At 41.9% G+C, this 16,576-nt stretch overlaps 1 protein-coding gene across 1 annotated transcript in view; it reads left to right on the forward strand.

Annotated features, from left to right (window-relative positions):
* The window catches only part of PDIA5 (protein disulfide isomerase family A member 5), a 98,618-nt gene that overhangs the window by 58,141 nt on the left and 23,901 nt on the right, over positions 1-16,576 (forward strand). Inside the window, exons 12-14 of the mRNA XM_053948181.1 lie at positions 7,432-7,502; positions 8,809-8,972; positions 11,293-11,423. Of these exons, the coding sequence (XP_053804156.1) occupies positions 7,432-7,502; positions 8,809-8,972; positions 11,293-11,423 (366 nt within the window). The remainder of the gene's footprint in view (positions 1-7,431; positions 7,503-8,808; positions 8,973-11,292; positions 11,424-16,576) is intronic.

Raw genomic sequence — 16,576 nt, forward strand, 5'->3', positions numbered from 1 at the left:
CACAAATTGCATCCTAGGAAATAATTCACAGGTTTTGCTGGGTTTGTGAGCTGAACATTCAAAGCTCTTTCGTCTCATCTGTGTTCTCTGGCATTTTCATTACTAAATCCAAAGCATAGAGTCTTCCATAGTAGGGTAAGAATGTGAGGGAAAGCAGTGCAACTTCTCTTCCCTCCTCACGGTAAAATTTTGTTGTTCACCTTGCAATGGAGAAGGGGGGGGAATCTTTTTAGGATGTTAAGTAATTCTGGCTTAATTGAGAAGGAAACCTTCTGGTGGTATTTTTCATAAACTCTCAACAATTTCACCTTAAGGCAACCGTGCTGTTGTCTCACATTTCAATAGGGGAAGATTAATTTTCAACACCTACTCAGGGCCATGTTTCTCAGAGCTGGTGTAGGAAGTGTAATTCATATCTCCCAATGCCAGCTGATCCACCTTCCTTCACTTCTTTTCCCTCCCAAGAGGGATGGTAGGAGGCACCATCATCTCCCAACACTGATTTCTACCAGTTGCACCACAGTCTTGAGTGAGAGGGTGTGTATATGCAGTTTTAGTATATACGTGCAGTGTAATCTCCAATAGCTAGAAGCTGAAACTACCTTTGGAATTAAAATAAGGAACCATGTGATTTTTTGTTTTAGTTTATTTTACATAAAGATGATGATTAACTTTGAGGTTGTTCCTGGGTGTGTGCTGGAGTCTATGCTGTGCAGATGGGGTATATTTTTTCAAAGGCTGCTTTCAGGACTCCAGTTCAGCCACGGCCCCCTGTGAGCTCAGAAGCAGAGAGTGCACACTGAGGGCATGATGGAGCAGAAATCTCTCTTCCTGCCTGACTCCCAGGAATCCCTGGGAGGCAGCAGCCTCTGGCTGACGTTAGCCTTGGAGAATATTCACCCTTTCCCCTGAACCTGTGTCAGAAGAAGACATACTCCAGTGTGACCAGAAATAAAGGCAGAAATGCGTGTTGTGCAGTTCACCAGAGCTGCTGTCTTTTAAATCCCATGCAGGCAGCCTGCAGGACCCACCCCATGTTTGCCCCATGTGCTGAGCCTTCCCCTGCCAAGGGCTGTTGCTGACTAAAGGTGGCCCTTCTGCCAGAGCTGTGAATATGGCATGGATGCAGACTGTTCCTGGAGGATATGTTTAGTTAAGCTCTCTTCCCAGTTTGATCTGATTTATGTAATGCATCTGACTATCTTTTTGAAAAATAAGTGAATAGTTTTATCTCATACTACAACTGTCTAAAACTGTTATGACTCTTCTCCTGAGCAGTTTCAGTGGTGCTGGGAGGGAAGAAATTATGCCACCATAGAGAAGACAAGATGGTGTCTGGGTTTGGGTCGCTACTGCCTCAGCAAGTCATATGGACAGGAGAAAGTGTGACCAATTTGTAATAATTTTGTGCCCCAACTTCACACTGATGGGCTCCTGGAAGCAGGCAGAGACTTTCTTCTGTGTGGCCATGCTGGGATTGAATTTGCACAGCTCATTGCACACACAGATTGCCTGCACTCGGAGTTCATGGCAGTGCCAGTGAGGTGGTGACAATGGCGGGGCCGAGCCGCTGCAGTGCTCTGGGATGAGCTGTGCAGCCCACGCAGCCGCCGCGTTCGGCTGCGACCGCAGCAGCGCTGACTGCAATAATCCAAACTGCTTGAGTATTTTCCTTCTAATTCTGCATTTCTAGTTCTTCAGAGTCTTTTCCAGACTGACCTTTCATAGGCTTTGTCTTTTGTAAAGCCGTAAAGCTGTTTGCTTGTCACTGATCTCTAAGCAGTGTAATGCCTGGCGGAATCAAACCTGCCTTGAAAAATACAGTGTTGGGGGTGGGGTGTCTGGGTTTGTGTATGTGTGCACACATTTCTAGCTGTTGGAAATTTGAATTCAATATCATGTTAAAGATCTTGACAATGTGCCTCTTATGAGAAAGCATCAAGTCTTGAAACGTCGTTGTCTTTAAGTATCTGGAATTTTACCTGGGTGTGCAGGGCTGCTGGTGACAAGATGAATGGTTTGGTGGGAGTAAGTACCCAAAGGGAAAAGGTTGTGCAAAATTCTTTGAGTTCCTGATCCTTCCTAAGGTGATTCCTTTCTCTTTTTTTTTGTTTGTTTGTTTTTTTGTTTTGGTTTGGTTTTTGTTTGTTTGTTTGGGTTTTTTTAATGCGTGGAGATCGTGGCATGGCCTGACTGCTTTGACCATTGTGACTATTAAGTGAACATGCAACTAACACAATTTTAAATTCATACCTGTGGTTATGGGGAGAAACAGCTGCTTTTGTCATCCTCCCTCCCTACCAAATTTGTGGATGATTTTCTATCAGATGTCTGCAATGCAGATGGCTAAATTATGCAAGGGAGTCTGCAGCTGTTGCAGTTTATGCTCTCCTACACCGGTGAAGGAACTTTAAACTGCCTCATGTCAGACCTGAGAGATCCTCTCTTACATGATGCGTAAGAAGTCTTTGCATGTTACAGACTTCCATGGCAGAAGAGAATACATTTGTGTTCTTGCATGGGTGATAAGAGGGCTGGGATTTGTGTCCTTGCTGTGGCTGCAAGGACTGTGTCTTCCCTGCTCCACGTAGGGATACTCCTACTTTTCTATGTAGGGATGCGAGTTCAAAGTTAACAACGTTAACTTGTAAGAACTAGCTATTCTGCTGTTTTCAGAGTCACTGCTCCTCTGGGATTAAGAATAGAGAAACCAGTGGTGTTATCCCCAAGTGCTAAATGTTTAGAGAGCAAAGGTGCCTCTGATTTTGATTTTTTTGATTTTTTTCTTTTTCTTTTCTTGAAGTTGTCTGTAAATCTTCTATGAGTGTATTCTGAACTGCCAGTGGCCCACTTGCTGAAAGCAGGACATGTTTTGTGCTTCAAATTCATTTTCTCATCAGGCTAATGGAGGTATTTTTGGTGTGCAGCTATAGATGGATATAGAGCTGGCATTATACAATAAATAGCTAGTACATGATAACATTATTTGAGCAGTCTGTTGATGACAGAAATATAATGATTCTTTAAAATCTTTATTTGCAATTTAGTTTACCTCTAGGGTTCTTGATGTCAGAAATTGCTTCTTCACAACTGCCTGGATGTTGTCTTTTATCTCTTGCTTGTCACGCACACTTCAGATCCTCAGACAATGCTGTCTTGAAATGGGAGGACATGGCCAAAAGCATGGCGTTTATTTATATAGTCATAAAGAAGCAAATAGTGAATGACAGAGAGAAACAGAGATTTATATTCTTGGGACATCACTAAGACAGCATTTGCAGGAGCTTAGCTGGAGCTGCTTGACTGGTTTTCTGCCTGTAAGACTTGGTTGTAACAGTACAAGTACTTGTATTAGTTCATTTCTGAAAAGCTTCGGAGCAACTGTGTTGTGAGTCTTTGCCATGGTGCCAAACAGGTTGCTATAAACAAATACAGATATTTCCTCGGAAAATGAGTTGCTTGGTATGTTTGTTAGGCTTTCCTTTGTCCATGTACTGGTCACCCTTTCACTTCAGCATTGCTCTGTCCACACTTGGCCTTTGCCTCTACATTTGCATATCGTCACACTCTACAGAGGACAAAGTGCTGAGCAAGTGTTGTCCTCTGCCCTGCAGTGGGATCCTGGAGGGAGGTGACTTGTCTGCACTGAGGTGACGTGGGGACCTTTGATCACCATTGTCTGGGGGTGCAGCTGAGCTAAGCTGTGTGACAGTGACTGCACCGAAGGAAGGAGCTGCTGATCTGCCCATCTGCGCAGTGCAAATGAGAAGATTAATTATAAATAAACTGGGAAAGCAGAATTCTCGCTTCATTTAGACATCTGTTTTAAAAATGGTTAGCAAGGGTGCGTACCAGATGTCCTAGCACTGATTGTTGTAAGTTTTGACTTCTTTTCCCTGTCTTGTAACACTTCCTTTTTGCTTATCTGTGTGCTCTTTCTATCTGAGCCTTGGCCCTAGCAGCCTGGGGCTCCTTTTGTGCAAGAGGAACAAGATGAGGTGTTAGGGATCAGAGGAGCTGTCCTGAACTGGTCAACAGAACCAGGCACTGAATCTGGACTGGTATCTGCTGCTGGATGGAGGGTAACTCTGTCTTGCACCCCCAGAGCAGCTGCTTGTCTTCTGCAAGAAAAGACTGAGGCTGTGGGAGTCTTCTTGGATAGACACCTACAAGACCCTTGGGTGTTCCCAGCAGCCATGCTCAGAGGATGGCAGTGCTTGGAGTAGGCACAAGACATCCTTGTATTGGCTGCAGCCTTTCTTCTCACCTGGGATCGAACTTTTAGTTTTAATGTCAGTAAACAATTGACAGGACAGTGCATCTTCTAGGAGCACATCTGTCACAGATGCCCACTGCAGATCTGTGGGCTCCTTCCATTGTCCCAGCAGCACACAGGAGCATCTGGGCCTGTAGGGTTGTTGTTATTTTTCCCACTCATTTCATGAACAGAAAGCACCTAAAACTAGAGGAGCTTAGCACAGAGGGATGAAGCTGCTGCTGTAGCAATCAAAGGAGAGGCAGTGACCTTGGAATTCATTTAAATATCTTTTCATTTGCCTCAAAAATTTAATGGCAATCTTCACAGGATTATTCAAAGATCGGATAAATAGTCATAGGAGACATTAATTGGTCTGCAGTTCGTAGGTCTGACTTGTAATTCATTCCTTTTTCATGTAATTCTCCCATTTTCTGCAATGGTAGGTGAAAGCAGGCTGTAGCTCATGATAGCAAAATTCTCATGAAGACAGCCAGAAAAGCATTGTTTATTGTGGGAGAAGCTCTTAAAATTTGTTGTCTCTCTCTCAGGTTCAGTTTAATGTTGTGACTTTTTTTCCAGGCTGATACATCATGCTGTCCTCTGTCAGGGGTAGAACATACATTCAAAATAAAGATTTGAAGACTTCAGTTTGCATATAAGTGCCTTTTAAAGATCTGATGTTGCTTCCCTTTATTTTAAGCCTGAGTGAGTTAGCTTTGTGGCAGTCAGTAGTGCTATGTCTGTGTGATGTTCATGAAAGAACCTGAACAGTGACATTTCATGGTCTGGATATCTTGATCCAAAATTTGACTTACATGATCTTTAGATGCTTGGGATATATTTCCATTTCCTGGGCAAAATGTGCTTGTGTTATTGGTTTGGGTTTTTTCCCCTCTGCATAGCTTTGTGAAAACTCTGGTTCTTTAATGCCTTTGGTTGATCAGATCTAATTAATGATTGTAATATAATTGGAATATAGTGTAGATTATGTGGATACAGTAGCTAGAGCACAGTATCAACCTCGCTGTGGCTAAGGGACACACTGTGTAAAGCCCATCAAGATGAAGTTAGCCCTGAAGAAAATAATTGTTTGTACAAATTTAAGCTACCTAATTCAGAGAGGTTTCCAGGTATCTGAACTGGGAGTTGAGATGCCTTTTGGTTAAAAGTGAGGAAGAGCACAAAATGAATTAAGTTCCCTGCTCCTAAAAGGAGAAATAAATCAAACTGGGCAGGTGTCAGAGGGATCTGTCAGCCCCTTACACAAAGCCATATGCCTGCAAGTTTTCTGTGGGTGACAAATAAATCATTTTCCAGCCTCTTTTGTGCTTTTAACCAAGATAAGCAGTGCTGAGACAGTAATTCTTCCTCAGCCTGTCCCAGCTTCTTCCTGAATTCTCCTGTGAAGCTATTGCATCAGGTTCCCAGCATTCTCACACCATGGTGTAAAATTAAAGCAAAGCTTTCTCCACCAGCTGAGCTCCTCTTGTTCTGCTGCTCCTACCACATTACTGGTTTTTGCTTAAAAGAATGGCATGGGGCTCTTTAGTGCTGTGGTCTCTGTGCAGATGACTAAGTGGTATGGACTGTAGCTGGTGTTTGAACAGGAGCTGGTCTGAGATCAACTGCTTTGGTATTTGCTGTAATTCTTATGTGGGATTTGCAGTTGTTGTTCAAATGTTCCATAAACATGCCCTGAAAGTGTTCCATGATGTGCTGTGGTGGCTGAAGCTCAGTTTGCTCTGGTAAAATTACTTATACCTGGATGTCTTACTGCTTCTTGGCTGCAAACACTCTTTGACTTATGCTATATATAACAAATGCTTGTCTGGTTGAGTTCAGGCCCAGGTTTGTGTCTGCTGGCTTCAGCCATCATCCCATCCGAGGGAAACAAAGCAGCACTGAGGTTTAGAGTCTTTGGTTTATTTTCTTTTGGACAATGGTGTAAAAATAGCCCCAGCCTTGTTACCCGGACACCTCAGAGTGAGCTTTTGCTGGCAGGCATTGAAACACATTTCTAGCCGTATCTTCTGATCCAACTTCCAAAAGCTCAGCAAAGTCTGGGCTGTCTAGTGCCCCTTCCAACAATAACAGCTCAGGAAAGCGAGCTGGCTGCTGCTGCAGGGGAGAGGGAGAGGTGCAGCAAGGCGCTGCACGGGGATTGCAGCGCTCCGGGGCCGTGCCAGCGCCTTGTCCCAGCTGCCTGCACCTCCAGTCAGACCTGGGCCTCACGTGCTGGGTGTTCACCCCAGCCCTTGTGTCCCTGGGCACTGTCCCAGGAGGGGCTGCCGTTGTGCCAGTCCCTTGGGGACACGGAAAGGGCTGTCACTGAGGCCCAGCAGTGCACTGAAGGTGCCAAAGTGTAACTTCACATCGTGGCAGGACCCTCACCTGAGCCTGAAAGTTCAGCCTGCCTGCAAGCAACTGCACCAGCTGAAAGCAATTTAATTTACACCCAAATAATGTATTCTAAGTCTGCTTTTCTCACTCATACATTCATTTTACTTTATTGTAATGTCAGCACTTAGCAGTGAAGTAAAGGCAGATCTCTGGAGAACTTCACACAAGCGAGAAAGCACCATTATCTCGGTTTTACAGATCCTGCTTATGTTGGGAACATATGTGGTGGTGTAATTACACTGATGTGATTAAATCAGTGCAAATCCTTGCTACAGGGACATGCTGCACTGTAAAGCAGGGCTTATTATCAGTGCAGTTGAATTCAAATTATATCACTCTATTAAGCTGTGCTAGTGTAAGCCTCCACTGAAAGTCACAAAGTCATGTGAGGAGCTGTGTTGTTTCTTTTTAAAGCAGATAAAGATTTGGAAACTGAAATGGGTGAGGTTGTGCTCTGCCCAAGAGCATGCTAGAAGCAATGGGCTTGACAAATGTTTATAGTACTTTTTGTAAGGAAAGAGGTGTGGGTGTGAAAGCGGGGGTGTATTATTATTATTATTTTTAATAGATTAAATTCTTTGTTTAAACTGTTGTGGCCATTTTGAAAAAAATCCTATATCATACTAAGGCTTCACAAATATATTAAGTAAAATGCATACAAAATTCTAGTAAATCTTTACTACATGGTTTTGGATTTTGATAATGGCTGAATGGGTCAATGAATAACCATGGTGTATACAACTTAATTGTATTTTTTTTTTTTTTTTTGGCAGGGTGTGGGCACTGTAAGAAGATGAAGCCAGAGTATGAGAAGGCTGCAGAGTTTCTCCATGTAACCAGTGATGTAAGCTAATTTCCTTTATTATATCCTTCAAATAATCAGTAATAAATAACTACAGTAATAAAAGTGACTTTTCTCCCTACAACAAATTCAGCTGTTCTCATCCTCCCACAGGACCCTTCAAAATGTGCTTCCAAAGTACAGTCTCATCGCTAATGCATGAGCCCTGCCAAAGTCTGAGAAAGAACATTCTGTCTTGAACGAAAACAAAATCGAAAAATGTTTATGTATTCTACTGTAGGCCTTATACATAATACGATCAAATCCAAAAATGGATTTTTTTCCCCTTACTTAAAGGTGCTGAATGTGAAAAAACATAGGCTTTTATTTATGAATTAGATTTGGAAGAAAACAAAAGGGGGTGATCCCTGTTTCAAATACTCTGTTTTTAATGGTTGCGCCACTCCATTAGCTTCATCATAAGTGCTCCATCAGCATGGTTGGAGAAGAGAGAGCCAATAATAGAAGTATTAGTGATATTGATTCAGTCTTGTGCTGTGTATGCCATGCAGGAGGAGAAGCAGAATTGGTCTCCCCCGTACTTTAAGCATCTTCTCTGGAGACATCTCAAGTTCCTTTATTGCTGTTGGAGAGGGAGGAGATGAGAAAAACAAGGATCCAATGAATCACACTCTACAAATGCATGTTCTTCTGTTGTCTAAAGGTGGTCCATTGAAAAGATACCCACAAGTTAGGGAAAGATGAATTTGTCTTAAAGTAAACTTATCTTTAGTGGTGCTTGTTTCTTCTGGGAGAAACAGGGATTTGTGGGAGGAAATGCAATTTCTGGGAATGGCTCTTAAGCATTATAAAGTGAATTATATAAAGACAATCCATCAGAAATGAGAGTGGAACAGGTAAGACTCTGGTAACATTTAGTCCATAGTATGTCCCTTTCTGGTTTTGCATCAATTCTTTGTGTCTTTCTGTATGTCTGTGCACAAAATCACAAAATTAATCAGGTTGGAAAAGACCATTGGAATCAAGTCCAACCCATGACCAAGATCCACCATGTCAACTAGACCATGGCACCAAGTGCCACATCCAGTCTTTCCTTAAACACCTCCAGGGATGGTGTCTCCACCATCTCCCTGGGCAGCCCATTCCGATGTGTAATCACCTTTTATGTGAATAAATTCTTACTCATATCCAGCCCAAGCCTCCCCTGGCACAGCTTAAGACTATGTCCTCTTGTCCTAGAGGCAGCAAAGGCACCTAGAGCATGAGTGACTGCCCCCAAGCCCACTGTGTCCTGCTGAAGGGGTGTGTGTATGTGGCTGGGATTTGCAGGAGGTGATCTCTGTTTCAGAGTCCGGGTGTCCTTGCAGCAGTCGATGCTACCATCAACAAGGCTCTGGCAGAAAGATATCACATCTCAGGGTTTCCTACTTTGAAGTACTTTAAGGATGGAGAGGAGAAATACACTCTGCCACACCTCAGAACAAAGAAGAAAATCATTGACTGGCTGCAAAAGTAAGTTTTGAGGGTTTTAAGATAGTATTTGGGTTCCTGGTTAGTGACTCCTGCAGATGGCTTTGATGAGGAACTAAACAGAGCTTCAACACTGCCTAAATCCTTTGCTGACAAAATCACACTGAATTCCAGTATTCAAACCCACAGAAACATGTATGTTAACTATGGTCTCTAATACACCAAATCCTTTATTTGCTGTGGGGTTTTTCATAGCTGCCCTGGTATTGCTTTCCCAAAATAAATATTTTTCAAATATACCTTAAGCCTTTCCCTGGAGAAGGAATAGCAATGGCTCTGAAAAATAAATAGAACATTTGTTGTTCCCTCTTTATACAAAGCAGCAAATCCCAGTGTTAGTAACTGAATTTCTGCAGTTGTACTTTTCTCTTTCCAACATTTCAGAGCCAATGCCTAGAATTCCACCCACATGGGGCTGAAGGAAAGCCAGTAAGACCAACAAAACCAGCACCTTTGAGTGCCTTAACCAACTTTTCTTGGGTGTGTGCTGAAATATGCAGAATTAAGTTTGATATGAAAATTACGACAATAATTCCATTTCAAAATAAATTGCTAGTACAATTCTCTCTTTAAGTATGCATTATATATGCATGTATGTAAAAGTATGCATATGTATATAAAATATGCATTTTCTTTAGGTACTGTAAGCCTAATGTATTTTCTGCATTAGTCAAAGGGAAGAAAACCTGCCAGTTTTGTGAATATTTTAATAATTTAACTATTACTTGCAGTTGGCATGAGGAATGTAGTCTTTATTTTCCCCCTCTCATTTGGTGGCAGAAGAGCTTGTGTGGAGTTTTTTGGTCTCCTCTCCCTCTCCCTCTCCTCTCAATTCTTCTCCTCTCAATTCTTCTGGATACTGCTGTGCCTCTTGAAGACTTTTGTCTGCAGCCTCAGCTAGTCAGCAGTACAGGTGAAGCCCAGACAACTTGTCTCCTGCTCTTGGCTCCTGGATGTTCTCCCAGCTAGAGATGCAGTAGAATAACACCCTTGTTTTCTGACAGGGGTAGAATTGACACAGCTGCATTGAAGCTGGGGGAAATGGGGATGCCTCAGGGGTGCAGGCTGGTGATACAAGTACAGGTTGCAGAGACCTGTCTCAGTGGGTGGTTGCAGCCATGCAGGCTTTGGCTGTGGTTCCTCTCTGGTGATTGTGCTGCCACACTAGGTTGTTAGCACTTGCTGCAGTAGTATTCCAGGAAAATTTTGTGTGAGAGTAAAGTCTCACCTCTGTAACTGTAATCAGTGATAGCTCACAACAAGTGTGTTCATGGAGGAATTCAGCTAAAGGACACACAGTGTAACTCTTGTAACTCTTTCTCTGAAACACATCTAGCTCTTTCTCTAAAAACTGGAAAATCAGTAATGGTGGAAATACAATGAATGTCCACCAAGTGACCTTGAGAAGGACTTTAAAAATTGAGTTTTTTTCCACTTGGTTTTTATGTACCTGATACAACTTAAAATGGTGTCATTCAAAGTGTCAGGAAAGTCGGAAAAGCTAATTTATTACCAAGGTGACATATGAAGGTCTTTATACCGTGGCACCATTCTGATGATTTTATACAAAGTAATCACTATTTAAGATACAGCAGGAATGAATTTAATGAGTCTGAGAGAGGTCTGTGAGTTAGTGAATAGCAGAATTTTTGTTAGAAACGCTCTAGGTGTGCGGGATTGCTCTGATCCAGCCAGTATGTGCAGTCATAATTGAAACCTGACATTCTCTTTAGCAAAGTAAAATATTCTGGTTCAGTCACCCCCAGTATTCCAAGTGGAACAATGCTGATTTTTACATCCTGGCTTTAATATCTGAATTCTAGAGAAGGTCATGAAATTCTTTACAGAAGTTTGCATGATAGTGATAAAGAGTACAAAAAGGATATTTGAATGGAAGATGCTGTCCTATATCAGTGTTGATATAGATTCCACCTGCTTGCTGTTCTTCTCAGTTCATGCCTCTGGATGATACAGTGGTATGTATCAATGTTTTTTCCACCCAGATGTTTGATACAATGTAGGAAGTCTTTTTTTGACATTTCTACTCATATGCCTGACTACAGTCACTTAAATTATATTTTAATTATTTTAAATTGTATTTTGAATTATCTGAGTTCCAGAAATTACATCTTTTTTGCTGTTGCCTGGTGTTGGAAATATCGAGTATGTCCTTCTATTGCACAGGCACCTTGAAGGATTTTTCTCATCAGTTCCCTCGTGCTAATTTTGACCAGGACAATGCTGTCCCTTTATCTACTTCCAGAAGCATTTTCAAACCAATTTCATTGTCTATCTTTTCTAGTCCCGAAGCACCACCTCCACCTGAGCCTGCATGGGAAGAAAAACAGACCAGTGTTATCCACCTGGCTGGAGAAGATTTCAGGGAGTCCTTGAAGAAGAAGAAGCACACTCTTGTCATGTTCTATGCACCATGTGAGTAAATAACCTCTGTATGAGGATGGGTTTTATAAGCCTTACATTTACTGTGAAATCCTGAATTAATTCCCTTGCTGTCCAGAGACTTTTAAGGGTAAAGAGCTGATTTTCAATATAAGTGCATGGGAAAATCATTAGCACCATCATTTGTATCTTTATAAATTGAAACAAAACAGTATATAATGGTTATATTATTTAATGCAGACACCAAAGCAGGCAGCAATACAAAAACAGAACAGATTTATTTTTCCCTGCTGCATTTTATGGTCCATATAACAAAATGTGATCCTTTATAGTAGCACAGTGGACATGGACAGCCTGATTCATTCATGCAGCACTTCAATAGTGAAATCAATATAATAGTGTAGGAGGAATCAGTCCACGAGGTGGAGAACAAATTTTGATGGAATAAATTTTGTCTGTAATAAATCTGCATTTAAGTCTCCACTGGGACTAGGGACATAGCTTCCTCCTCTCAGATTATTTTGCATGCATCACATAATCACTTTGTTTTTGAAGCTCCTGAGAACATTTCTAGAGAAGTTTAGAATCAGGCCTTTTATAAATAAGGTGAATGAGAGGGACCTCTTCTGTTTTCGTGTGCAGTCCCAGAGACAGGCAGACGAGGTACAAGTTCTTAGCTTTTGAGGGGTTTATCAAAGGGAGAAGATAATCCAGGCATTTAATATTAGATACTATTAATGTGCCTTTATGGCACCATGACTAACCCCCCCCAGATGCAAAAAAAATTCTTCCATATCACATGGCCAGCAATTAATGGATAACCTTCAGATAAACAGTTACCAAATTGTTCCCATTTAATCAAAGTTTTTTTCCATAAAGAGAGAAAAAGGTCCTTAATGTTTAATCAGGCAGCCCCTTATTTTGCTTTTCTGTTAGGGAATTAAACATGAATGCTTTGGGGCTCATATGAAGGGACGTGGGAGAAAGCAGGGGTGCAGTTCAGGAGGGAGATTTCTGGAAGGTTGTAAAAGAAAACGGAAGAGGTCGTAATCCCTTTTCCAGTCCAGTTCCCACCAACTATTGACTAAAAATTGCCCATGTGCCAGGAATTTCTGATTCATGGACCTCAGCTGGTTAAGAGCAAGTTGTATGTAATTCTAAAATCAAATGATTGCCCATGAAATGGTAAGCTTTAGGAGTTCACTGTCTCTTGAGTTCTCTTTACCCGATTAGTGACTTTCTGCATAAGAGGGATTTATTTCACTTTTGGTTTTTAGCTGCATCTTTTTAAGACAGTTAGATTCTTGATCCTTTTTAAAGCCACGTTTAAAGCAAAGACTCTATGTATGATGAGTGTGCAACACCCAGGGTTGAAAGCATGAGGGAACTTTCCTGATGGGCTAATTTTTTGCCGTTTGACTTCCAGCCTTACTTTAGGAGGGGTGAGTAAAGATGAGCCTGACCCTTTCTGTATGAGCAGGCTGTAAAAACAAGGCTTGCATGATGTAAAACTGTTAGGTCCTTTGAGGCTGCACTTCAGACACATTTTTGCACTGTTTTTGACACAGTGCTGCATGAGACCACCTATATACAGGACAGAGAGGTGTTAACTGGAACCCCATCTGGCCTTCCTGTGACTCCTAAGACAGCGTTGCTGTTGTGGTGTCAGTACGTGGGTCATGCTCAGTTTCTGATTTGTTCTCTCTAAATGTGGAAGTGTCTGTGAGCAAAGCACAAAGCACTTTGTTGGGTGCAGGGGAAAGTACCAGATAAGTATTTTAAATCTTCATTTTCTATGAAATGAACATTAATGCAGTAGAATAATTACAATGATTCAAATCACTATATTTTTTAAGCTTTTGTGCAGTGATAATGTGCTTTCTGTTAAACTCTATAGATTAGCTTTTGTTTACCATCTTGTCTATCTTGAGATGTCTTGAAGCTTACATTGCCAATTAATCTTAACTCGCTTATTTTACTGCAGAAGGAACACTGCTAAAATTTCAAGGTCCCATTACCTCAAATAATTTTCTTTTTCTATTCAAATCCACATCTTGGGTCAGGGCAGACTCACAGTATGCTACTCCATTCACTTGTGACTCTGTGGCAGTATTTGTTACACTTACACATATGCTGAGATATTTTAGGATTGGGGGGTGTGTATACATGCATATATAAAGTATGTTTGTATATAAATATTTATGCTAAGAAATGTATCTCTCATCTGTCATTAGAATTTAAAGCAGAAAGTTGAGTATTCTGACCTTTGTCAAGCTTTCAGCTAGAGTGACAAACCTTTAGGCAAAGGTCACAGATATATATCTTAGATGCAAATTAAAATGAGATCTGGCTTTCCTGTGGCAGCTTCCAGTCCAAATTACTTAATATGTATAGGAGAGCCACCAATCTGCTGCTGTGCTGATAACTCAGGGCTGAGCTGAGCAGGGCTTTAATGGTACTGAGCAGTGCTTCACAGTGATTTAACTCTGGAGGAGAAGACTGCTACATCCACATGGAAAAGATAGAGAGCTCATTACTCTGTCTCCTGGAATATGGGTGAAGAAGCATAAACGTAAAGGTTATTCCTCATGGCTGTGGAATATTTTAAGGACTGAGAATCAGAATCAAGACTCTAGAAATTACTGAGAGAAAAAGTCCACTCCTGTGGACTTGACACCATGGAGATCTTGATTTCATGTTCCCTTTCCTGCATGGCAGCATCTGTGTGTGCTGCAATGACTGATTTGGGGCAGGAGGCAGGAATAGGGGCAGGTTCCCAATACTGACTTGGGAAAAAGTGCCTGCTGCAGAAAACCCAGTGCTACTTGTGCCAATAATGACCTGGGACCAGATCTTCATCCAGATGTCCTTTGGGTAGGTCTGTACCATGCCACACAGGCTGGAGTGTGGGCTGGCATGTGTTAGAACTACTCAGGGGTAGGACTTGGGGCAGGCTGCTGGCATCTGTGCTGTACAGCACCTGGCCCGGCTCTTCTCTGGACCCTTGTGCAGCTCTTGTGAAGATGTAATTGTCATCCCACTGATGTACCTTTAAGTCCAAAATGTCTAAAATCAGAGGAAGATCATGGTACCATCTACAGAAGGGAAGCATGAAGCCTCAGGTATGTGTGGGGACTGCTGTGAGGGGCTGGAGGAGTATTCGAAAGCAGTAGGATTGATGCACCAGCATTTGAGAAGCTTTTGGGGAGAGTTTATGGGATTTGTGTCTGTATTTTTTTCATAATCCAGTCCTTGGGCTACTGGATTCCATCAGCCTACTTCAGTTTACTTTTATAACTGTTTGGCTTTGTCCAGAAATGGGCAGAGGAGACAACTAGTCCAAGTATGGTTTGGTGTGCACATGGAGCCTGGTACATGGATGATCAGGATTTGGGGGCTACAGACTGTGTTGCAAAGTGAGCCAAATGGACAAGAGCAGGTAGACTGCAGTGCTGAGCCAGCCAGGGTCAGGAGGGCAGTGGCTGCAGGCCTGTGCCCTACACCCAGAGCTTGGTTCAACACTTGCAACACTAAAGGGAGGTGTCCTGGGCCGACCCCTTTGCATCGGTGCCTTTTCTGGGATCAGTGCCCTGACTTTTCTTTCTTCTTTCTCTTATGTCCTCCCTGTTCATATAGCTTATCTGGATGTGTTTTATCTGCATTTTTACTTTTATGTGCTCTCTCCACTCCGTTATTCCAGATAATTGAGATTTGACTTTGACAATTTATTACATTTTAACCTCCTACTACTGTAGCACTGAAAATTGTGCAAAATAGAAGCAGTTGGTTGTGATTAGTTGTCAGAATCACAAAGGGTAACAAAAGTTCCAGCAAATAATGTCTTTGTGGTTGGAGATGTTTTTGCTGCATTACTCAAACAAATTAAGGGGGGGGGGAAAGAATGATTGAAGCTAGGTGAGACTCTTCTCTGCAGTGCCCAGGGACAGGACAAGAGGCAAAGGGCTCAAATTGAAACACAGGGAAGTTTGCATAACCATTTAGAGGAAGTGGTGGTTTTTTTACTGTGGTTGTGGTTGTATACTTGAACAAGTTGACCCAAGAGACTCCATCCTTGGAGATATTCAAAACCCAGCTGGAGACAGTGCTGGGCAACTTGCTGTAGTTGACCCTGTTTTGAGCAAGGGAGTTAGACTAAATGATCTTCAGAAGTTCCTTCCAACACAGCAATGCTGTATTTCTAGGAATAGTTATACTGAAGTCTGAGATACACAGTGGGTTTTTATTTGGTTTGGGGTTTGGTTTTGTTGATTGTGGTTTAGGTTGTTTTTCCCCTTTCTCATCCAGTTCTGATTTTCTCTAAACAGGAAAGGCTTAATAACACCCCTTGCTAATTCTTGCGCAGAAACAGAAAATGTCCACTTTTGAGTTACAAGAATGTCATTTTTTGGTTGAGATTGCTGCTTCCAAACAAATGAATCAACTGTGTCAGAAAGGAATTATATATAATAGACCAGTCTTTAGCAGGTCCAAATGATGGGGGGGAGGGCACTCTGTTTTTAGATCAGTCACTTTAAATGGCAGGAGTAAGCACTTACCAAATTCAATCAGTTTCTGCTTTTAGTGTCAAAACATGAGTTAATAAGCACTTCTAAAAAATAGACTTTCAGCAGCAATGGGAAGTAGTTGGGGGAAAGTTCTCCCTTTTAATGGTTCATGGGAGGGCAGTTGCCAATGTTACTGACTTGCCAAATGGCCTCAATCTGTGCAACTCAACAGGGTTCGCAGAATGGATATTTTTAATAAATGCTTTGCTGGGAGCTGATTTCCGGTTCTGTGTTCAGCAGTGAAACTTTCACTTCACTAGAAATTAATTTAACCAGCTGGAAGAACTTATTTTCTGGTGAAGCCTGACCCACAGGAGTACCAAGAGAACACCCAGAAGCAAACCATCCTGAGGATGGTTTTCATGAAGTATTTTTGGATGTAGCAAGTGGCTGTACTTCTGCAAGAGAATGTGAAGATAGAGACATCAGCCTTTTTGGTTCTTCACTTAAACTTTTTTGTGGGGTTTTTCTTTCAGGGCTGGAAGAAGTGAATAAAGGTGCCTAATCTGTGCTGCATCTGATAAAGTCCCAGAAGACTTTAGGATGTTTTTGGAGCCATTAAAAGGCTGTGTGTTGATCAAAGGTGTTTGTGGGAGATAGTACCTGGGTATTGTTCTGGTG

The sequence above is a fragment of the Vidua chalybeata genome, chromosome 7 (assembly GCF_026979565.1).
Source record: "Vidua chalybeata isolate OUT-0048 chromosome 7, bVidCha1 merged haplotype, whole genome shotgun sequence".
Classification (NCBI taxonomy): domain Eukaryota; kingdom Metazoa; phylum Chordata; class Aves; order Passeriformes; family Viduidae; genus Vidua; species Vidua chalybeata.